The sequence below is a fragment of the Labeo rohita genome, chromosome 5 (assembly GCF_022985175.1).
Source record: "Labeo rohita strain BAU-BD-2019 chromosome 5, IGBB_LRoh.1.0, whole genome shotgun sequence".
NCBI lineage: Eukaryota > Metazoa > Chordata > Actinopteri > Cypriniformes > Cyprinidae > Labeo > Labeo rohita.
This window is the reverse complement of record NC_066873.1, coordinates 46187028-46212921: the sequence shown is the minus strand read 5'-3', so window position 1 is coordinate 46212921 and position 25894 is coordinate 46187028. Positions and strand designations below refer to the sequence as shown.

The window sequence follows — 25894 nt, the reverse complement described above, 5'->3', positions numbered from 1 at the left end:
TAAATGTAAATGCATACATGTAAATGCATAAGTTTAAATGCATAAAAGTAAAATGCAGAAATGTACCACAAAATGCAGAAATGTAAATGCATAAATGTAAATTTATAAATGTATTGTAAAATACACAAATGCAAAATGCAGGAATTCAAATGCATGAGTGTAAAATGCATAAATGTAAATGTCTAAATTCAAATGCATAAGTGTAAGCGTAGAAATGGTAATGCATAAATGTAGATGCATAAGTGTAAATGAACAGTTGTAAATGCATAAATGTAAATGCTTAAATGTCCATAAATGACATAACCGGCAAACTGATTTGGTGTGTTTAGGCTGTTTTTAATCAGATTTCATCAGTAACAGACTGTAACATCACAGTTACATGTAACAGTTGATTAAAAGACATGAACTGGTAGAAATCATCAGAGTTTCTTCTGAGCGGCTCCCTGCAGACGGTTGTGTTCCCGCAGCCTAAAACACACCAGATCAACTATGAAACATCCTGATCAGAAACAAGAGTTCACGTTCACTCACACTCGTTTTACTGACCTGACCGCATTGATCTTGATGAATCCAGAAGCGTCGCAGGGGTCGTAGTCGCCCTGCACATCCATACTGTTAAGAGAAAGACACATATTAAACCGGATCAATACAGCATGCAGCAATAATTGCAGAAAATTAAAAATCTCCAATAAACAATTTTCATAATAGAACAACTGAAATTACAAACTGAAGAGAAAACTTACAGGGATCATAACAGACAGTGCAAAACAGAACATGTTTTTGAAAGAAGTCTCTTCTGCTTACCAAAGCTGTATTTATTTGATCAAAAATACTGTAAAAATAGTGAAATATTATTACAATTTAAACAGCTGTTTTCTATGTGAATATCTGTTCAAATGTAATTTATTTCTGTGATGCGCAGCTGAATTTTCAGCATCATTACTCCAGTCTTCAGTGTCACATGATCCTTCACAAATCATTCTAATATGCTGATTTGCTGCTCAACAAACATTAACCGCAGCTGCTTGTATCGCTGTAATCACTGCAGGACAACATTGTGACATTTCTTGCAGATCAATGCACCATGTAGGAGGGAAGCACTGTGTTAATAACACCGTTTGTGGGCCCCGTCGGGCGTCTGCGGGGTGTGTGATCGGCAAATCGTGTGTGTGAGAGTCTCCAAAAACACTTTCTAAATGTAAGCAGCACAATAACAAAAGACGAAAGCCGAACACATCCAATGCAGACAACAATCCCAGCATGCATCAGTGATGCAATCCACCCATGATGGAAAATGGATAACAGGACTCAATAACAGTGATGCCCAATGTTGACCCCTGTTGACCTTTGATTTGGTCCACCATGCCGTATCCAAAGCAAAAGCAAAAAAAAAACACGCATTGAAGTATATCTTCATTTCTAATTTACAGTTTTTTATTTTTGCAGTAAAAAAAATCTTGGATTGAAACCATAAAAAAAAATCTACATTGTTGTTCATTATTAAATAAAACGTAAAACTGTTTTTTAAAATACTATATATGGATATAATTCATTCAGTTTTGGCCCACGGCCCTCAGTCAAGATTGATTTTAGTCCCTTTTTATTAAAAACTTTGTGTACCTCCACCACTTAATATTAATAACTATACAAATATTTTTACATTTATTAGCATAAATATATATTTTTAAAAAATAAAACATTTATATACGTATTATTATTAAATAAAAATATAAAAATACTAATAAAAACAAAATAAATATTACTTTATTGCTATAATTTTTAATATTGTAATATTATTATATTGCTATATTACAAGATAAGAAATATCACTATACTATTTATTATAATAATATTACTATATGACTATTTTCTATTAATATGTGGTTAATTGTGATTAATTAAAGAAAAATGTGCAATTAATTCATACATTTTTATAATCAAACTGACAGCACTAATATTACTATATTACAAAATAAGAAGAGGTTTTTTTTGCAAAAACAGATAATTTTCAAAAATCATGTTTTTTTACTATGTTATAATGTTTTTATTGTTTTTTATTGTCTTAGGTACTAGCTGTATTCTTAAGTTATTTTTACTTTGTATCAAAACAACCTGCATTTTGACTGAGATTAACTGGAATGCACAATGAAAAAAATGTGATATTTGAAAATATTTAAAATTGGAGTTATCTGTTTTTGCAAATAAACTCTCAAGAAAGACATGAACATCTTGGATGACAAAGAGGTGAGTACATTATCTGTGAGTTTTTGTTTTGGAAGTGGACTTCTCCTTTAAGGCTTTAAATCTTAATTTCTTCGTTTTTTTAAAAGTTAATCAAACTTTTATTTTGACAGAAAACCGCAGGAGCCTTAGTATAGAGCAAGTCAAAAGAAGATCTCAAGCCAAGCTCTCTCACTCATAATGAGTTTCTTTCATGGGACATTTCTGTGTTTCAGCGTCGCCCCGAGCGAAATCGCAGAACGACCTTTCAACCGCACCCCTCCACGCTTAACCGGCATGAAACGCGCAACTTCCTCCAAACGTTGAGAGTCCATTAGACAGATGGAGATGTGCTTCGGTCAGTCTGAGAGGAGCTGATCTGCCCTCAGGACAAACCGGGTCAAACCTCAATGATCTCACTGTTCCTGCACCTCCTGACATCATCACACACATCAGACTGGACCAAACATAAAAAACGCTCTGCGTTATTTCTATCACATTTCACTCAGTCTGCAAACTCACAGATGCCACTTTATTGCATGAAAACATTTTCTTAGGTGTAAATTATGTATTACTTCTCAGTTTATATTTCAATAATTCCATGACATATTTGCATGTTCCTGGTCACATGACATACAGGTAAATAAGTACAATTTTGAATCCTTTTGTAGCTGGACTTTAAAGTGGATGCAAACTTTTTTTTAGTTATGACAGTCTTAGGCCACATTCACACTGGTGTTGTATGAACTCAATTAAATTTAAAGAATTGATCATTATTATTATTAATAATAATAACAATAATAATAATAATAATAATTGTTATTATTATTATATTATGTTTATGTTTATATAATACTTTTTTTGTCACTTGTATTTGTTATCTTATTAATATTTTATATAACAATTATTATTTTTTTATGTTTCATATTTTTATTTAAGTTTATATAATGTTCATTTAATTTATTATAAATTATGTAATTATAAAAACATGTAAATGAAACCTAGCACGTACTGCACTCCCAAATGCATGTTAAAGTGTTCAGCAGTCTGAATGCAAATGATGAATAAGCGCTACCAGTGCGTTTAGAGCAAGATGGACGAGTCTATATTAATGATGAGTGCTGTTTTTACCTGACCAGCTCCTCGTTGTACAGCGATTTGGGCGACTCACGGCCGAGGATGTACACCTGGCCCTTAAAGACAGACAGCTGCACCCGACCTTCCACGTTCTCCTGAGATTTAGCAATGCAGTGACGGACGAACTCACACTCTGGACTGTACCAGAACCCTGAGAGAATGACGACAGCGCTTCATTAATTCTGATCCAGCAAACATCAAAAATCAGAGACTTTCTTGCAAACCAGCACTGCTCAAACTTCCAAGTCTAGAAATGACTTTTCAAATATAAAAGGAAATATAAATACGGTATTAATAGAAATAATGAATGTTAAAATATCAATATAAATATTAAAGAAATCTTTATTTTAAATTATTTTAATTCATTTGGAAATTTGATAAGCCCTGCTTGGGAACCAATGTTGTAATTGCACTTGTATTCTCTTCTGAAATGTAGTTATTTCTAAAATAAATCACTGTAGTGCTTTCACTTTATTTAAAATAAACAATGAAACAGTTCAGTAGCATTTTGACTAACTGGAAAACAGCTAATAAAATTCAAAATTATTTAGATCATTTCATGAAGAATTAGATTGAACTGATAGGTGACTGAATGTCTTCAAACACAAGCAAACCTTAGTGTGAAAGCGTTTAGTTTCTACTCCAACTGTTTAAAGATTATTGTTGTTTGTTTGGTTTGTGAATGTCAGAAACACGTGTCCCGTCCGGTCTGATGTATTCAGGCGCACAGGTGTGTGAAGCAGCAGCAGCAGCAGCAGCTCGTCTCTCTGTGGTTCAGACTCTAATGAGTTTAATCTGAGGCGAGCGTCCCGCTGCTCACTCCTCTGAGGGACGGGGCCCCGCGCTCACATAACGCTTTAATTACAGGGCCTCCGTAATCAGCCGCTAATGGGCCAAATCCTATTATGAGAGAGGAGGAGCAGAGACCTGCTGCTTGCTCACAATAGACTCACGAACACACCTGAGACACCGCAGACAGACAGACCACGAGACGACAGACAGAGAGACACAGACAGAGAGAGGAACACTCCTGAGACACTGGAGACAGACAGAGAGAGAGAAACACTCCTGAGACACCGCAGATGAGATGGAGAGACGGACGGGCGGACAGACAGACAGATGACAGAAGGATGAACAGATGGATGGACAGACAGAATGACAGACGGACAGAGAGAAGGACAGAAAGAAGAACACATCTGAGACACCGCAGATGAGATGGAAAGACGAACGGATGGACAGACAGATGACAGGGAGAAGGACGGCTGGATGGACAGACAGACAGAAGGACAGACAGACAGAAGAACAAATGGACAGACAGACGGACAAACAGAAGGACAGAGAGATGGACACATCTGAGACACCGCAGCTGAGACGGACGGACAGACAGACAAAAGGACAGACAGACAGAGAGATGAACACATCTAAGATGCCACAGATGACAAGGACAGACAGACGGACAGAGAGACAGCCAGATGGATGGACGGACAGAGAGACAGACGGACGGAGGGACAGACAGAAGGACAGGTGGTCACACAGATGGACAGACAGACAGAAGGATGTACAGACAGATGGACAGACAGAGAGATGAACACATCTGAGACGCCGCAGATGAGATGGACAAACGGACTGATGGATGGACAGACAGACAGATGACAGAAGGACAGACAGACATCAGAGAGACGGACGGACGGACAGAAGGACAGACAGATGAACAGACAGACAGAAAGAGAGACGGATGGACAGACAGACAAGCAGAAGAACAGACAGATGTTCAGACCGAAAAACAGATGAACAGATGGATGGACAGACAGAATGACAGACGGACAGAGAGAAGGACAGAAAGATGAACACATCTGAGACACCGCAGATGAGATGGAAAGACGAACGGATGGACAGACAGATGACAGGGAGAAGGACGGCTGGATGGACAGACAGACAGAAGGACAGATGGACAGACAGACAGAAGAACAAATGGACAGACAGACGGACAAACAGAAGGACAGAGAGATGGACACATCTGAGACACCGCAGCTGAGACGGACGGACAGACAGACAAAAGGACAGACAGACAGAGAGATGAACACATCTAAGATGCCACAGATGACAAGGACAGACAGACGGACAGAGAGACAGCCAGATGGATGGACGGACAGAGAGACAGACGGACGGAGGGACAGACAGAAGGACAGGTGGTCACACAGATGGACAGACAGACAGAAGGATGTACAGACAGATGGACAGACAGAGAGATGAACACATCTGAGACGCCGCAGATGAGATGGACAAACGGACTGACGGATGGACAGACAGACAGATGACAGAAGGACAGACAGACATCAGAGAGACGGACGGACGGACAGAAGGACAGACAGATGAACAGACAGACAGAAAGAGAGACGGATGGACAGACAGACAAGCAGAAGAACAGACAGACGGACAGACCGAAAAACAGATGGACTGACAGAAGGACAGATGGACGGATGGACAGACAGATAGAGAAATGGATGGATGGACGAACAAACCGACAGAGAAACAGACGGACAGACAGAAAGCTGGACCCTGATCCGTACCGTTATAGATGAGCTCGGAGAACTTGATCCCGAGACTCTGTTTGATCTTCCGAACCTCTCGGTCCATCGTGAAGGTCTCGATGTCCAGATGAGCCTGAAGCAGGATGGTTCCTCCAGGGGTTTCGTAGATACCTGAAGGATAAAGAAAATTAAAAAAATATTTGTTTGTGTCTTCTATTTTTGGGTCTTTGCCACTTGTTTCAGCCCTCAAGACACCACATCAAGATGCGTAGTAAAAATAAGAACAGCATTAAATGATCTTTCTGTGCTGATTTTTGTGAACAATCCCAATAAATGATGTCGCCATGACGACAGGTGTTGACGGGCACATTGACAGCTGCCACATGAATGATAATAGAAGAGGAAAGGCATCAGTCGTGTCTGTCAGGATCCGCCGGTCAGCTTCACTCTACCCTGCAATTTACAGCATCTGCGTCTGACACACAGAAATGAAACTTCGCTCGGCTGTCTGAAGGGTCACAGATGATGATGAACGGACACCCGAAGGTCCAGCATCCGGTTATTCCTCAGAGTTCAGAGCTGACAGACGGGAATGAAGTCTTTATACGAACACACAGGCTGATGATTGACTTACTGTCAATTCTATAGGCCAGAAAATCACCAGCATGGACACCATTTAGATTATAAACCAATACATGCTTTTCAGTGGTCAAATCTACCTATATGTGATTCTTAAATTATTATCCCCATCTTAAACCAAGCAAAGTGTGATTTACTATGGCTTATTACATGACTAAACACAAGGTTTTAGTTTTGATTTTGGCTTCGGTGGGTCATAACAGCAGACAACGGACATTTCATTGTTTGAACAAAATTATTGCTGGGACAATTTAATAGTGTGTGGATATTGGTAGAGACATGTTATAGCATCTCTACTAAATTCTACACCCTTGAAAATCATAACAAGCAATGTCTGACTTTGTAAACCATAGTTCTCTCCTTAAATATGAAGAGATCAAACAACAGATTCATGAGTTCATCCACATTTCACAAAAAGCTTATGGACGGAATTATAATGTAAGTCAGACATTGAGGTGAGTTGTTGTTTTTGTCTCTTCTGAGGAAGATTCATTCATTTGTTTGCCAATGAACCACACAGAGACATTTTGATCAGATTTATTCATGTTCATCTGATCTCATTTCGTAAGTGACTTCTCTTACTGTTTTAAAAATGTTTTCTTTGGATTGTCTGACTACTCCAAATAGAATATGGGAAAATATAACTATATTAATTTGTTTCCTGCTAGCTAAATGTCACATAAACAAAAATCTGTCTCTAAATCTCTCTTTTCGTTATTCAAAGTTGATCTAGACGTGTACATAAAAACTATCCAAAATTCTGTTAATCCTAAAGCAGTGAAAACTGCATCTTTATATTCATCCTAAGTTTCCTCTTAAGGTAGAAATATATTACTTTTTTGTTGTTTTTGTTAACCTGGCAACACATCCCTTACTCAAAAAAATAAGAAAAAACCCCACAATATTTAGTTAAACCATGGTTTTGCTACACTAACTATAGTTTAACCATTATATTTGTAGTAAACTCTGGTTAAACATTGAAGAAAAGCAACTTTTTTCTTAAGGGATTTGTATTTGTGAGTACTTTCTTATTTTTTCTTTGTTTCATTTTAATAACTGTTCTGTCTTAATGGTTTGGTTATTTCTACTGTTTAATTAAAAAAAAATGAAATAAAAAAAGATTCACAAATCCGCTCCAAAGTACTGAATGTACTTTTGAATCAAAAAGATTTGCAATAAACTGTCCCGATCTGAATCAAATAATTCGCGAACCCGCTCCGAAGTTCCGACTTTAATTAAATGAATCGAGATACACGCTCTGAACATCCGATCTGAACATCCGACCTGAATCAAATGATTCGAGATACACGCTCCGAAGATCCGATCTGAATCAAATGAATCGAGATACGCACTCTGAAGATCCGATCTGAAGATCCGATCTGAATCAAATGAATCGAGATACACGCTCTGAAGATCCGATCTGAACATCCGACCTGAATCAAATGATTCGAGATACACGCTCCGAAGATCCGATCTGAATCAAATGATTCGCGAACCCGCTCAGAAGATTCAATTTTAATCAGATGATTCGAGATACACGCTTTGAAGATCCGATCTGAACATCCGATCTGAATCAAATGATTCGCGAACCCGCTCCGAAGTCCCGATTTGAATCAAATGATTCACGAACACGCTCCAAAGTCCGGATTTGAATAAAAAGATTCGCGATACATGCTCCGAAGATCCGATCTTAATGAAATGATTTGTGAACCCGCTCCAATGTCCCGAAAAGATTCGCGATACGCGCTCCGAAGATCCGATCTGAATCAAATGATTCGCGAACCCGCGCGAAAGTACCGATTTGAATCAAAAGATTCACTATACGCCCACCGAAGTATTACTAAAAATGATTCGCGAACCTGATTTAAAGTCCCGAAATCACATGATTTGCAAAACGCGCTTTGAAGTCCTGATCTAAATAAAATGATTCGCGAACGCGATCCGATTCGAGAGCTTCCTTAATCATTTTGCGACACAATGGTTTAACTGATTCGAAGTTTCGAAAAGCTCACACATCAGTACAGACATGCTGTTTAAAGTCATTACAAGCAAAGTCAAAATTCATGAATGAATGCTTCTTTTGATCTGTTTTTTTTTGCTAGTGAATCGCTTGAACTGAAAGATTAAAGACGGAGTCACGAGTTTGAATCAATCGGAGCGGTTCCAGCGTAAACGACTCACTCAATTGATTCAGTTCGTCTGTTCCTCTTTTCACGTCTTCAGCCTTGTTTACACGACACTGCCACTACTACTGACTTAGCTCACTAGTTTTATGACATTAACTGAAATAAGTGAAAAAATCCTATGTTTACAAATAAATTATCCATATTTCTATTCCAGGAGGTGTGGTAACCGGTTTACTGCTAACTAGTGAAACACTCCATTAATATGAGGAGCTGCAGCTCAGAATACATGTTAGATGTAAACATTGTGCATTATGATGGAGTTTGGAGCTTAATTCGCTATATCTGAAACAGCTATTTGGAATCACTGACAGTTCAATACGAAAATCAATTGAAAGCATCCAGTCATCTCACACCACTTAAGTAAATGTTAAGTTTATCTGTATATATTGTAATAAATATTTGATAAATTACTGTTGTATCTGACTGTATTAGTCTATAGAGTGACAGTCAATGTAAAAGAGCAAACGGGAGAAGCAGATGAACAAAACAGCAGAACAACATAGAGTTAATAAGGGTAAACATTATAAACGAACTGAACTGTGCACATGTGCTACTTTATATGTTTAACTTCTCAGGTAATATTAATTGTATGACCTACACACACACACACACAGAAACAATGAATAATGCACCAAAACGGCTCAGCTGAGACCAAAGAGTTCTTCCATTAAAGCAGCAATTCCATCATTAAACAAAAGCTTTTTGACTTCTAAGAGTCTTTGGCGTAAAACAATCTCGGTCCCTGGAGGCAGAAGCTCGGCTCCGTCCAGACCTCTAAAAGGCCACGGTAACTGCTGCCCAAAACAAGACTTAGCAAATTACCCACATCTCTTAAATCCTGAAAAGTGGCAATCTGATACATTAAGACTCAGCGGGATTTAGCGCAGGAGATTGAGGGACTAAAGCGCCGCGCTTCCGTCAGGAAAATCTGATAAAAGTCTCTTCAGGTATTAAGATCCGACAGATGAAGGACTGGAGCGGCCTGATTTACATGCATCTTTTACTCAGTTGAGATGCGGACGGTGGTGAGGTTAAATGGCTCGTGGCTTATCATTCCTGACTCCGGTGGCGTTAATGCTGCTTTAACACTTCAAACACTCTCCTCTGAACACACACACACACACACACACCTGATTTAGAGAGCTTAATAACTCAAGCCTGAGGCTGTGACACGACACACACGTGTCCCTTAGTGTTATTCACCAAAACTATTACAAACATTTGTGTTCACTGAAAAAAAAACAAAAAACATATGTGACCCTGGATATTTGTAGCAATAGCCAAAAATACACAGTATGGGTCAAAATGGTCAATTTTTCTTTTATGCCAAAAATCATTAGGATGTTAAGTAAAGATCATGTTCCATGAAGATATTTTGTAAATTTCCTACTGTAAATATATCAAAACTTAATATTTGATGATTAATATGCATCACTAAGAACTTCATTTGGACAACTTTCAAGGTGATTTTCTCAATATTTAGATTTTTTGCACCCTCAGATTCCAGATTATCAAATAGTTGTATTCCAGCCAAATACTGTCCTATCCTAACAAACCATACAGCAATAGAAAGCTTATTTATTCAGCTTTCAGATAACCCTTAATGACTGGTTTCGTGGTCCAGGGTCACATATTAGATGCAAAACTTAAACTAAACAAACATTTGAAACTGAAAAGAGCTGGAAAAGTTGAAGCACTAAAATTACTAGAAAACTAAAATAAACTAAATCTAATTAATAATTAAAAAAATACAAAAACACAAAGCAAACTTACAAAACAATTTACTAAAAGTAAACTTAAAAACAAATACAAGCTAATTCATAATATTAATTAAAACTATAACAAAAAAAATACTACTAAACACTAAACACTTTTTCAAAAAGTAAAACACACTTCATTTCTAAATATTAGCATTTTTTTTTTTATCAAAGCCAAGAAACAAAATCATATATTATACATATATTATAAAAAGTTTTATTATGGTCAGTTTTATAACAAAACAAAACAAAAAATATATATATAGAGAGAGAGAGTTTACATAATTACATAAGTGTTTCTTAATTGAAGAATCAGCCTTTAATTTCTAATAAAAACAGCATGACTATGTCATGACCTTATAGTTTTAGAAATATTTGTATTTGGATATTTTTATTTTCATTTTTAATAGTTAAAAATCATAATTTAAGCATTTGTTAATGAGGAACCAGTGTCCTCATTAAGGATCAGTGAAACAGTGAAACTGAGATTTACCACCTCAAAGCTGAATGAATAAGCTTTCCATTGCTGTATGGTTTGTTAGGATAGAACAATATTTGGCTGAGATACAACTATTTGAAAATCTGGAATCTGAGGGTGCAAAAAAATCTAAATATTGAGAAAATCACCTTTAAAGTTGTCCAAATGATGTTCTTAGCAATGCATATTACTAATCAAAAATTAAGTTTTGATATATTTACGATAGGAAATATACAAAATATCTTGACTGAACATGATCTTTACTTAATATCCTAATGATTTTTGGCTTTAAAAAAATCAATAATTTTGACCCATACAATGTATTTTTGGCTTTTGCTACAAATACACCCCAGCAACTTAAGACTGGTTTTGTCCTCCAGCGTCACATATGTACTATTATAGTTTTTATTAACATTTTGAATTAGTGTTTATTTTTATAGATTTTTACTTTTAATTCAATTTTAGTTTCATTTTTTGTAATTTTGATATATGCTTTTGTCATTTTTATTACTAGTTAGGTTTAATCTGTTTCAGAAATAAAATTATACAGTGATGTACACTACACTACCGATGTTTTATGTTCCTGAGTCCCTTCTAGGCTTCATTGCATTTGATAAAAAATACAGTCAAATTATGAAATATTATTTTAATTTCATATACCTATTTTCTATGTGAATATCTGTTAAACTGTAATTTATTTCAGTGATCAAAGCTGAATTTTCAGCATCATTACTCCAGTCTTCAGTGTCACATGATCCTTCAGAAATCATTCTAATATGCTGATTGGCTGCTCAGCAAACATTTATGATTATTAGCAATGCTGAAAACAGTTATATTTTTGATTTATTTTATTTTTCAGGATTCACAGATGAATAGAAAGTTCAAAAGAACAGCATTTATTTGAAATATAAATCTTTTGTAACATTATGAACGTCTTCACTGTCACTTTTAATGGATTTAATGCTTCTCTTGATGAATGAAAGTTTTAATTTCTTTTCATTCTGTAGGCTTGAGTTACGATAATATTTCGAGAAATAGAACGTGCATGCTAAATGCATGAGATGATCAAATAACGTGTGTGTTGTGAGCACTATGGATGAGTTCAGCAGTGATTTGTTGTTCTGTCAGCGAGTGACAGCACCATCTGAGCGTGACACACATAAGCTCTAGTTGACTTCATTCTCCCGGACCGTGTCACATAAACACAGCCTGTCAGGGTCCGAGAGCGCCGTGTCTTTATTGAACATCCTAAACGCTGACTTTCAGAAGAATAGGTCTGATCTTCTGTGAACCGTTGGGGAAAACAAGACGTCGCGTATTTTCCAATTCCTACCTGCCACTCCGGAGACGGTGGAGGAAGTCAATTTGCCAATCAGAGCGTCGCGAGGCAGACGGCACCGTCAGGGTCCCGGACCCGCGCTCAGACCCAAATACAGCGACTTATTCATCTGAAACTAGGATTCTGACGCCGCTCTTTAGAAAATGTTTGACGAAAGGCAGGAAAAGCTTTTGCCAACAGTTGGACAAACATCAAACGTGAGCGAGTTTACACACAGATCAAGCATCAGCGACGATCATCGGAAATTAAAAGCGTCATTTCTGCCTTGCAATACTGCATCAGAGTAAAGAAATTATGATCAAATTATCACTGAAAAAAAATTGGTTTAGAAACATTGCTAGTAAAATTCATAAACAATTACAAATAAACAGGAAGTAACACATTAAATAAAACATCACATTTTAAAATAGAAAAACTGAATTCTATGATATTTTCTGGTAAAACATGCATTGGTTTATTCACGACTTTGAAAAATAATTTCAATAGTGTTTGTTATAATAACAAAATATATTATTGTTATTATTATTATTACTTGCAAAAAAAAAACCAAAACATTAAAATCATACTAATAAAACATACAGTGGTGGCCAAAATGATTAGAACACTAGTATTTTCAGCAGTTTCTCTTTTGCTACCACTGTATATTAAAATTATTGTTTAATTTTATATATACTTTATTATTTAGATTTTATTCATTTTTATTAATAATAATAATAGCAACAACAACAATAATAACAAAGGAAATGGATTTATTCGTATTCTTATTATTGTTATTCATCAAAATAAATAAATAAATATAAATTAATTATATATGAAAATGCCTGTATAATTTCTTTATGAATTTATTTTGTTAATAACAACAAATAAAACAGCAAAACAGCAACAATATAGGAAGTGAATGTATTATTATTATTAACAAAATAAACACAATAAAAAATAAATAATGCATTAAAATAAGTGTATAATTTTACATATTCTTTATTATTTATATTTTATTTATTTTGTTAATAATAACAATAATAACAACAATAATATAGGAAATGAATTTGTTATTTACAAAAAATAAATGAATAGCTATTAAATTATATATTAAAATAAGTGTGTATAACTTAATATATACATTATTTTTTATTTTATTTTATTTTGTTAATAATAACAACAAAACAGCAACAACAATATTGGAAATTAATTTATTATTATTATTATTATTAACAAAATAAATACAATAAACAAAATAAATTATGTATTAAAGCAAGTGTGTATAATTTTATATATTCTTATTATTTATATTTTATTTATTTTGTTAATAATAACAACAACAATGACAATAATACAGGAAATGAATTTGATATTATTGTTATTATTTACAAAAAACTATTAAATTATATATTAAAATAAGTGTGTATAACTTAATATATACATTATTATTTATATTTTATTTATTTTGTTAATAATAAAAACAAAACAACTACAATATAGGAAATTAATTTATTATTATTATTAACAAAAATAAATACAATAAAAATTATGTATTAAAATAAGTGTGTATAATTGTATATATTTTTTATTAGTTATATATTTTTGTTAATAACAATAATAACAAAATACATTGCAATATATATGTATATACATTACTATTTATATTTTATTTAATTTGTTAATAATAAATTAATATTTTTATTTTATAATAACGTCGTATGATTTTGTCATCATTTCTGTAATTTGACAGTATTGTAAGGCGATATGCTTTAGTCAACAACCATTTGTTTTCACTAGCAAAGCCAAGGTCATGGGTTTGATTCCCAATGAATGTATGAACTGATCAAATGTGTATCTTGAAGGCAATGTAAGCTGCCTTAAATAAAGAATCTGACAAATGCACGAATGTAAAATGAATTGAAATTCACACCTCTTGACTTCATTCCAATGAAGCGGTTCTCCACGATATCGATTCTCCCCACGCCATGCTTTCCACTGTCAAACCAGAAAGTGGGTTATTGATTAGTAAATAATAAAAAATGCACATATTCTCCAGTGACACATACACTCTCTGTACCAAATGGCATTTGTATGTTTACACGGCTGATTATGAATGGATGAAAACTGAAGTTTCTGATCGCCCCCTTAAGGAGCCACAGTGAAACGCAAGCTGTGATCAGCTGCTCAAGACGTCAGTCTGAACTCCTTCGTACTCACCCGATCTCATTCAGATAGCAGAAGATCTCCAGCGGCTTGTCTATAGACTTTCCTTCCTTAACATGCGTGACTTTGACTGGAACACCTGAAAGAAGCCACAGCAGCATTCACAAATCTTCATATCAGAGACACATGAGGACACATGGTATAATTTTAATCATTTACAACACTACATCTGTTGTTTTATCAGTCTGAATAAGCTTTCTTCAAATAAATACATATATTTCATGTGTAAGTATTTTGTGGCTGCTGTATGTGTGATGAGATCAGCCTTGTATTCCAGCCGTCCCGTAACGTCAGCGCAAACACACTCAACTCCCATAAATAAATCACGCTGAATAGTCGACTTATTCATAGCGTGAAATGAGCGGCTCAGAGGCCAGAGGTGGAGGATACGAATGGATCGGGGGGGAGGAGGAGGAACTGAAGGAGAAGAGGGCGGAGAAGACTTTTGAAGGAGAAAGAAAAGATCCCTACACGGGTCTGATTAGCATTTAACACGCTCATGAAGGAAAGCCTGCGCTTCTGCTCGTCCGTTCACAGCTGTAAATGTAAAGCCCCGTTAGAACGACACATGACGGAGAGTTCAGCCAAAAACTACTATCATCTTATCATTTACTCACACTCATATCCCTTATGTTGTTATTGCAGTTTTAACATGAATTTAAAACTTGAATTTAAATTTTTACATTTTACATTTGAATTTTTAGCAACAGTTCATGGTGACCACTACGACGGCACTTTAGTGCCACGTAAAAAAAAAAAAAAGGAATATTACGAAATTAAAGTTATTTTTTATTCTCGTAATTTCAACTTTATTCTCAAAATGTTTCTACTTTATTCTTTTAGCATTTCAACTTTACTCTCGTAACATTTCGACTTTACTCTCATAGTATTTCAACATTATTCTTGTAGTATTTCAACTTTACTCTTCTAATATTTCGAATTTACTCTCATAATATTTTGACTTCATTCTCATAGTATTTTGACTTTATTGTAATATTTCGACTTTACTCTCATAGTATTTTAACCTTATTCTTGTAGTATTTTGACTTTACTCTCAAAGCATTAAGACTTTATTCTCATAGTCTTTCGACTTTATTGTAATATTTCAACGTTACTCTCATAGCATTTTAAGTATTAAGACTTTATTCTTGTAATATTTCAACTTTATTATTGTAGTATTTCGACTTTACTCTCGTAGTATTTCAACTTTATTCTTGTAGTATTTAGACTTTATTCTCATAATACTTCAACTTTATTATCATAGTATTTCAACTATATTCTCGTAATATTTCGACTTTACTCTCGTAGTATTTTTTACTTTTTTCTTGTAGTATTTAGACTTTACTCTCATAGTATTTTAACCTTATTCTCATAGTATTTCAACTTTATTGTAATATTTCGACTTTACTCTCATAGTATTTTAACTGCAAAGTATTTCGACTTTATTCTCGTAATATTTAAATTTTATTATCGTAGTATTTCGACTTTACTCTCATAATCTTTTGACTTTACTCTCGTAGTATTTCTACTTTATTCTCGTAGTATTTCGAATTTACTCTCATAGTATTTTGACTTTATTCTCATAGTATTTCAACTTTATTGTAATATTTCGACTTTACTCTCATCGTATTTTAACCTCAAAGTTTTAACCTCAAAGTATTTCAACTTTATTCTCGTAGTATTTAGACTTTATTCTCATAGTATTTTAACCTATTTTTCAACTTTATTCTCGTTTACTCTCATAGTAGTATTTAGACTTTATTCTCATAGTATTTTTTAACCTTATTCTCTCATAGTATTTCAACTTTATTGTAATATTTCGACTTTACTCTCATAGTATTTTAACCGCAAAGTATTTCGACTTTACTCTCGTAATATTTCAACTTTATTCTCGTAGTATTTAGACTTTATTCTCATAGTATTTTAACCTTATTCTCATAGTATTTCAACTTTATTGTAATATTTCGACTTTACTCTCATAGTATTTTAACCTCAAAGTATTTCGACTTTACTCTCGTAATATTTCAACTTTATTCTCGTAGTATTTAGACTTTATTCTCATAGTATTTTAACCTTATTCTCATAGTATTTCAACTTTATTGTAATATTTCGACTTTACTCTCATAGTATTTTAACCGCAAAGTATTTCGACTTTATTCTCGTAATATTTCAACTTTATTATCGTAGTATTTTGACTTTACTCTCATCGTATTTCAAGTTTATTCTCGTAGTATTTAGACTTTAATCTCATAATACCTCAACTTTATTATCGTAGTATTTCGACTTTACTCTCGTAATATTTTGACTTTACTCTCATAGTATTTCGACTTTATTGTCGTAGTATTTCGAATTTACTCTCATAGTATTTTGACTTTACTCTCATAGTATTTTAACCTGACTCTTGTAGTATTCTGACTTTACTCTCATAGTATTTAGACTTTATTCTCGTAATATTTAGACTTTATTCTCATAATACTTCAACTTTATTCTCGTAGTATTTCGACTTTACTGTCGTTGTATTTTAAATTTACTCTCAAAGTATTTCAACTTTATTCTCAAAACATTACAACTTTAAACTCGTAATCTCAGATTTTTTTTAACGTGAAAAAAAACCCCCCAGCATAAAAGTATCCTAATATTAGTCCATAGACTCCATATTTCAAGACTTCTGAAGTCATTTGATGCTTTATATATTTTATTTTTTGAGTTAACATTTATTTTATTTCAACTATCAAAAACAAATGATGTTTTTATGGTTTTATTTGAGTTGACTCTAATAACCCTGGTGTCATTTCAAGTTTGACTGCAAGATGTGGCACAGGTTGGATGTTTGTGACCTCAAATGGCAACTTTCATGACTTGTACGGTCTCTTTTACGACATTTCTTGCACTGTTTGAAACTTGAAAGTTACTTTGAATTGCTGTTGCATGGAAAAGAATAAATAATGACACTCTTGGCCAAACTATTCCCTTGACAAATATTCTCAGACGAGAGGTTTTCCCATATCCAGAGCGCTCAGGCCACAGGGCACCCGAAAGAGCAGCGGCGGCCGGCTGACAAAGCCCTTGAGCCCTTCAAATAGTTAATAATTAGATTAAAAGTTCAAATAAATTAAACACCGCATGAAGACGGAGCCTCTCTCGGCCACTTCTCTCTCTCTCTCTCCGCGTGGACGGCATTCACGCCGCTCATTCTCTCGGCCTTAGAAAAGCAACAATAGGACAGAAGACACAGTTGTAGGAAAAATTACCGCTTTACATTTTTCCACTCTTTCCCCGTCTCTCGCGCCGTTCCCCTTTTGAGGAGCAGCAGAAGACGTGGCAAAGGAACGGGGGTTAAAATGACAAGAGGGAAAAGGTTTGGTCGTTAAAATTCTTTTTTATCAATGAGAGAGAGTGCTGAGAAAGTGAGGAGAAGAAAAGACGCAGCAGAATAGAAAGATAAACCAGGTCTTTACAGGAGCGGGGCGGCGACGGGGGGCTTCCATTGTGAGAATCACTAAAACAGCTTTTCTCATGGACATTAAATGGACGTGCTCAAATATCTATGAATACTGATGGCCGATCAAAACGGATCATAGAGCACAATGACATCGCTGTCTGATAAAATCACATTACTAGTTCACTCGGGGTCCCACACAACCATTGAAATTCTAATTCCACAAATATGGGAACGAGAGTTCGACTTTGTTTAACTGCCTGAAAACAGTTCCTTTGAGAAACTGACCCAAACACTTCACTGCCCATTCATCACATACTAGACAGCACATACTGACTGTATGATTGTTTACATCATCGCAGAAATGAAAACGGCATTATCACACAGCTCTATATAGAAACTTGGACTTATATCAGATCACATTTTAACTGCGTACATGCAGCACGCTCATGCAATCTGATACTATACACTATACAGCACATGTAAACTGCGTGATTTTTCATTTATTTGCAAATATATACCCAATAAAATAATAACTAGTATAATAAATAAAACCCTACCCTATCCAACCATGTACACTACCAAGATTTTTAATGTTTTGGAACATTCTCCCCACCAAAGCGGCATTTATTTGATCAAAAATATAGAAAAATTGTCAAATATTATTACAATTTAAATAGCTGTTTTCTATGTGAATATCTGTTAAACTGTAATTTATTTCTGTGATCCGCAGCTGAATTATCAGCGCCTTCAGAATCACATGATCCTTCAGAAATCATTCTAATATACTAATTAAAAACAGCTGTGCTGCACAATATTTTTGTGGAAACTGATACATTTTATTTTTTTAAGATTCACAGATTAAAAGAAAGTTGAAAAGAACTACATTTATTTGAAATAGATATCATTTAAAGTATCTTTTCATTTAAAAATAATATCATTTCAGTATTTCAGTTTTCAAAACCTTATTTTTAGAACATTAATCTCATAGTATTATTTATGCAATTGTAACTGCAATGTAAATATTCCTTTACGTTTTGTTTACATATTCTATTATCATTACAGGTCAAAATGATTAAATATTTTTACAGTTTCAAACAGCTGTTTTCTATGTGAATATCTGTTAAACTGTAATTTATTTCTGTGATGTGCAGCTGAATTTTCAGCATCATTACTCCAGTCTTCAGTGTCACATGATCCTTCAGAAATCATTCTAATATGCTGATTTGCTGCTCAACAAACATTTCTGGTTATTAGCAATACGCACTACTTTTCAAACGTTTGGGGTCAGTATTTTATTTAATTTTTTGAAAGAAATTAAAACTTTTTTTCAGCATGGATGTATTAAATTGATTAAAAGTGCTTGAAAAGACTTCTGTTTTAAATGCATGCTGTTTATTTGAACTTTCTATTCATCTGTGAATCTTGAAAAATAAAATGTATGATGGTTTCCTAAAAAATATTGTGCAGCACGACTGTTTTAATCATTGCTAATAATCATAAATGTTTGTTGAGCAGCAAATCAGCATATTAGAATGATTTGTGAAGGATCATGTGACACTGAAGACTGGAGTAATGATGCTGAAAATTCAGCTGCGCATCACAGAAATAAATTACATTTTAACAGATATTCACATAGAAAACAGCTAGTTTACATTATACAAATATTTCCCAATTTTACTGCATTTTTGATCAAATAAATGCAGCCTTGGTGAGCAGAAGAGACGTCAAAAACATGTAAAACTATATATATAAATTTAAACTAAACAAACTGATCTCTCAGTAAGATGCAGCTAGTAATATTACATTTTTGCTTATTAAAATACATTTTCTCTGCAATTAATGTTAATGTTAAATAGCTTTTAAACAATAACAAAATAGCAATTTGTTGCATATTTGTGAAAAGTGTTGTATATAAGACAATGAGACGCACTGACTAACCTTTAGCAAACTCAATCTCCAGCACGTCTGGTTCTTTAGGGGAATCTTCTGGGTTCTTGGTCATCTGGTAGAGATCTGAAGGCGCGTGATTCTGGGGGAAGAAAAAAAAAAAACAGAAACCACAGGTTTAATTCAACATTGATTCATGACAGGGCTTCACAAACCACTGATGAAAAGCTAATAATTACTTAAATGTCAATTTAAAAGAAATAAATTACTGTAAAATAAATAAAATCCAAATGAAACACTCGCTAAACAGATTTCATTTATTTAGTTTTATGTCACATGACCATAAAGCAATATCAGAGAGTCATGAACATGCAGATGTTTTGTTAAATTACTAAAATATTGACTGTAGAATATAACATATAGAAGACACATTTGGTCCAGTGGAAAACATCCTCCACACTCGCACATCAACTACATGAAGAAAAAGAAGGCTTCAAATGAAACGGCAACTATTTTTCTCCTCTCTGTGGTTTGATTTCTGTGTGCTGCCCTTCTCAGAGGGACAGAGAGACACAAACACACAGACTGAACACCAAACACACCGAAGTAAAGCTGATACATCAAGAGAAAACACCTCACACGTTTGAGTAAAAATAGTTCAAGCACTTAAAACGAGTTAATCATACAAACCTGCATATTAGAACAGCATATATCAAATATCATATATAACCATAAACAGATTTAACACTGAGATTTACATTTATGCATTGAGCAGATGCTTTTATCCAAAGTGACTTACTGTATAAATGAAGAACAAAAGCAATTTGTATAGTAACTTGTTTCTACATGAAATAAGATCATTTTTACACGATTGCAAGTTTATTTCTTTATATCTCACAAATCTGAGCTTGTCTCACAATTTTGCACTTATATCTCACAATTTTAAGTTTATGTCTCGCAATTCTGAATTTATTTCTTGCCATTTCAAGTTTATATCTCACAATTTTGAATTGATATCTCACAAATCTGAGCTTAAACCTTACAATTTTGAGTTTATATCTCAGAATTTTTAATTTATATCTTGCAAATCTGAGTTTGTCTCACAAATCTGAATTTATGTCTCGCAATTTTTGAGTTTATATCTCAGAATTTTGAATATACATCTCACAATTTTAAGTTTATGTCTCACAATTCCGAGTTTATATTATGCAATTCTGATTTCTTTTCTCAGAACTGGGAGGAAAAAGTCAGATATGAAAAGTCATAATCACCTTTATTATTTTTTATTCCATGGCAGAAACAGGCTTCCATAAATTCATCCGTTTTAAAAGAAAAGGACAAACAAAAATACTCCCTATGTTTCAGCTTTTATAGACATAGGCTGTGTGTCCAATCAAACTCTACAGTATTTTATTATTTTAAGTAATATTTATTAATAAATTAGACAGCTAGTGTGACCTGCTGTTAGACTGATGCTGTTAAAGTTTTTGCCTGGTGCCCAACTAACAAAATATGCTGTAAAAACATTTGAATTTTACATGTTTAAAAACATTTTATGGTTATATGAATATTCAGGGAACAATCTGTTTTAAATTTTGAAAACGTCATGGAAATGCTACTTTTGTATATTTTTGGAACATTCCCAAACAAAGTTGCAACATTTAAAAAAACATTAGATGATTAGATTCCACGAACAATGTTTTTGTGCTGACGTTTTGAGAACATTATTAAAGAGCAGAAAAGGTTTTATAAATATTACTGGAAGAACATTTGTTCCTTTGCCAGAGTGTTGTGAGAATATTCCCAGCAGAGAATCAGTGCTAAAGTGCTGCTGAATCCTGCAGCCGATTAGTCGCTTTGTGATGGTTTCTGCTTTGACTGACACGTTTTGCAGGACAAAGTACTTTGTTTCATGCAAAAGTCATCTTTATTTATTGTCATGTGAGCAAAAGACTAAAATAAAAGGCCACATGGTTTGAAAACCCATCAAGTCTTCATGTCAGACAGATGTACTTCCACTCGGTGAAGCCAGGGGTTTCTCTCCACCTGCTGTGTGTGTGTGTGTGTGTGTGTGTGTGTGTTTGTGTGTGTCCGTCAGACGGCGTTACCCCTGCCAATTACCACAGATTACAGCGGGATGACAGTCCGTGTGTCCTGAGCTGAGGCAAATTGCAGGGGAACTATGCAAAATAACCACCGGGTGCATTTAAATGGAAACCTTTACCAGACAAACATCATCATACGATAACTAATCTCTGCCGCCTCGCTCCAAATGCACGTCCGTCTTTACTGTCGCTTTAACTAAACGCCGTCTCTGACCGCGCTGCGCTACTTTCTTTATTTTCTGCTTCACTAGTATCTGTCCTGAGATAAAACTGGTGAAATGGCCTTAAAAGCCATTTGAAGAAACGTCTGGAAGGGTAAAATTAGTGGGTAGAATTTTAACACAAGAGACCGAACGAGTCTAAACGCTGTTTGTGTGGCCCGTCTCAAGCATTTTATGAGACGCAGAAATCCATGCATCTGAAGTGTGATTACATTTAAAAGCATGGCTTATTACTTTTGTGTAAAGCACAAGGTTTTTAGTGATTTTAGTAGTTTAGTGATGTCATTTTTCTTCGATAAAAGCTGAGCATGCTAGATATGCAAATGCAACCTGGTTGAAACTACTCTGGATCCAAATAGTGCCATTGATCGTTTTTTTTTTGTGCAATAACTTTGGAATATTTTAAGCCCGTGCAGGTTTTCTGTCTCTTCCTGCACTCTGTATGAAATTCTTCAATGTTTCTAATTGTAAATGTTTTATATCATACACAAAAAAGCCAAACTATACTAAACTAAATTATAGCAGTGCTGACTGATGAGCTTGTTGCTCAGCTAAAGGAGATATTCTCACAACTTAACAAACGTTCTGTAAAGTTTCTCTTAAAGTTATGAACAAATTTTCTCTCAGTAACATTAATAGAACATTCATTCAGAGTTTTGTGGTCTTTAATGATCTTCTCCAAATGTTAGCACAAAAATGTTATTTATACATCCCAGCTAACAAAATATGTTCTAAAATAGTTTTACTAATGTCCGCATTAAGTTTTAAACGTTAATACTGAATGTTTTAAAAATGACTGTTTTTGGTTGAACATTAAGCGAACAATGCAATTTCTCATTTCACTTTAGAAACATTACTTTGGAATGTTCTCTTAACATTTTGTTTAAAAAAATGAGACGAACGTCAGACAACTAAAACATTTTCCATGAACAATGCATGAATATTACAGAACATTATTAAAGACCAGAAAACTTCGAACAAATGTTCTATTAACATTAATGGAAGAACTTTTGTTTGTAACTTTAAGAGAATTTTGAGAAAATGTTTTGAGAAGGAACTGCATTCTGAAACTTTTTAGTCATTAACGTTTTTTTAAATGTTACTATGTGTTTCAGAACGTTCAGAGAAAATTCAAAAGTAACAATTCCATAATGTTTGCAAAATGATACAATGGAATGTTCCCTTAATGTTTTTAAAATATTTTAAAAACACTTTTTGGGGCATTTTTTGTTGGGTTTTCATTGCAATTTAGGGAACATGGAATGAGATTATTTTTCTCCCCATCAAATGTACAAATGATGTTACTGTTTTTCTTAAACAGGGGAATAAAATCAATTAAAAATTCTGCACAAATTGTGGGACTCAGAAACATCATATTTAATCTTCTAAAATGAATTTAGCATCAAATCATTGTGTCAGAATATGACGTTGCGTGAATTGAACTGATCAAAAGAGATTTGTGCCTTTTTTCTTTACAAAAACAACAGTCATATCACTAAGGATTGGATTTAAAGTGACTGTTTGATTGTTTGTGTGATTAGCATCTCTTATATTTAAGATCAATAACATTTAAATGTATGTGGTCACAAAACATTAGCGTAAAATATCATTTAGGCCTACGCTCTTAAAAATGAAGGTGCTTTAAAAGGTTCTTCACAGCGATGCCATAGAACAGGGGTCACCAGATCCGGTCCTGGAGGGCCGGTGTCCCTGCAGAGTTTAGTTCCAACCCTAATTAAACACACCTGAACCAGGTAATCAAGGTCTTACTAGGTATACTTGAAACTTCCAGGCAGGTGTTTGGAGAAAAGTTGGAGGTAAACTCTGCAGGACACCGGCCCTCCAGGAACAAGTTTGGTGACCCCTGCCATAGAAGAACCATTTTTGGTTCCACAAGGAACCATTCAGTCCAAGGTTCTTTAAAGAAGCATCTCTTTCTTACCTTTTTATAATCTGAAGAACCTTCTTTTGCCACAAAGAACCTTTTGTGAAACAGAAAGGTTCTTCAGATGTTAAAGGTCCTTTATGGAACCAATTAGACAAAAAAGGTTCTTCTATGGCATCGTGAAGCACCTTGATTTTTAAGAGTGTATACATTTGTCATTGAACTGTCTTCTGAAACGTTTTAGTTGAACGTTCATCTAACGTTTTTAAAATGTTACAATGTGTTTCAGAACGTTCAGAGAACATTCAAAAATAACATTCCGAGAATGTTTGCGAAATGATACAATGTAACGTTCAATGTAATGTTCCTTTATCAATCATATAAAAAAACTACAATAAACTAAACTATAACAGTACTGATTTGTCATGTTTTAGCTGATGTTTTCTTAAACAGCGGAAAGGTCTAATGGAAAATCTGTGCAAAATATTTACAAATAGCAACTCATTTCATTTTGCCAAAAACGTCTTTCTACATTGCACTTCAAGTCAAGTCAACAGATAATGATTTGATCAAAATCATCAGATCTGTGCCGTTCAGTCTTTATAAAAATGAATAGAACAGTTGACTACATCACAAGCGACTGGATTTAAAAGCGCTCATTAAACTGTTTGTGTGATTAGCATCTCTTATATTTAGGATCAATAACAATTACATTTATCTGGTCACAAAATATTAGCATCAAATATTATTTAGGCCTATACGTAGTTCATGGAACTGTTTTCTGAAACATTTTAGTTGAACATTCATCTAACGTTTTTTAAAATGTTACAATGTGTTTCAGAACGTTCAGAGAACATTCAAAAGTTTGCAAAATGATACAATGTGACGTTCCTTTAACAATCAGATAAAAACTACAATAAACTAAACTATAACAGTACTGATTTGTCATGTTCTAGTTTATGTTTTCTTAAACAGCGGAAAAGTCTAATGGAAAATCTGTGTTTTTTGAAACGTTTTAGTTGAACATTCATCTAACTTTTTTCAAATGTTACAATGCGTTTCAGAACGTTCAGAGAACATTCAAAAGTAACATTCCGAGAAAGTTTGTAAAATGATAATGTTCAATGGAACATTCCTTTAACAACTGTATACAAAAAATGACACTGCATGAACTGAGCTGAGCAAAATGATGAGATTTGTGCCTTTTTTCTTTATAAAAATGAATCGAACAATGGGCCGCATCACACGCGACTGGATTTAAAAGCGGTTATTAGACTGTTGGTGTGAAGAGCATCATATTTAAGATCGATCCAGACCTGAACGCCGTCTTACGAGCGACAAAAGACTCCAGAGATCAGGTGAAGCTCAGCACATTTCAGTGCTTGATATAATGTGATGGGATCAATGAATTTCAATTCTGACCCCCTGCTGGTGGATCTGGTCTCGCCCTTTAACCCTGCGAGACAGGCGAAGGTAGAAATAATCCACAGAGAGAACGACAGGCCGAGAGAGAGAGAGGGAGACGGCATTGGTGGCAAATGGTCCGTGAAGAGAACCATCATGTCGCCGGTACGCGGCTCGCTATGCCGCTTTATTCAGCTGGCCGTATATTGTTGTCCTGCGAAGCGGCTGAGCGCCCATCCTGAAAGACGGCCGCCGCATGAACTTACAGCAAGTAAATTTCTCTCTTTCCACACGTTAGCTGCCTCATTTGCTTTCAATCAAAGCCTGGAGTTGAAAGAGACGGGGAAAACGGCGACGAGGGAAAAAAAGTGTCAGGGAGTGGAAAGAATGAGTGAAGAGATGAAAGTAAAGCGGTGAAATCTGGCCACTGGATTGGAAGTGACGCGTAAATCGCTGTGTCC

The 25894-nt window shown here is 34.5% G+C and overlaps 1 protein-coding gene across 1 annotated transcript in view; it reads right to left on the bottom strand.

Annotated features, from left to right (window-relative positions):
- Positions 1-310: 310 nt before the first annotated feature.
- ass1 (argininosuccinate synthase 1) overlaps positions 311-25894 on the bottom strand; it is a 39770-nt gene continuing 14186 nt past the window's right edge. The window contains exons 9-15 of the mRNA XM_051110192.1: positions 19870-19960; positions 14484-14568; positions 14197-14261; positions 5928-6059; positions 3352-3508; positions 547-612; positions 311-468 (exon numbers count right to left, since the gene is read on the bottom strand). Coding sequence (XP_050966149.1) covers positions 420-468; positions 547-612; positions 3352-3508; positions 5928-6059; positions 14197-14261; positions 14484-14568; positions 19870-19960 — 645 coding nt within the window. The 3' untranslated portion in view covers positions 311-419. The remainder of the gene's footprint in view (positions 469-546; positions 613-3351; positions 3509-5927; positions 6060-14196; positions 14262-14483; positions 14569-19869; positions 19961-25894) is intronic.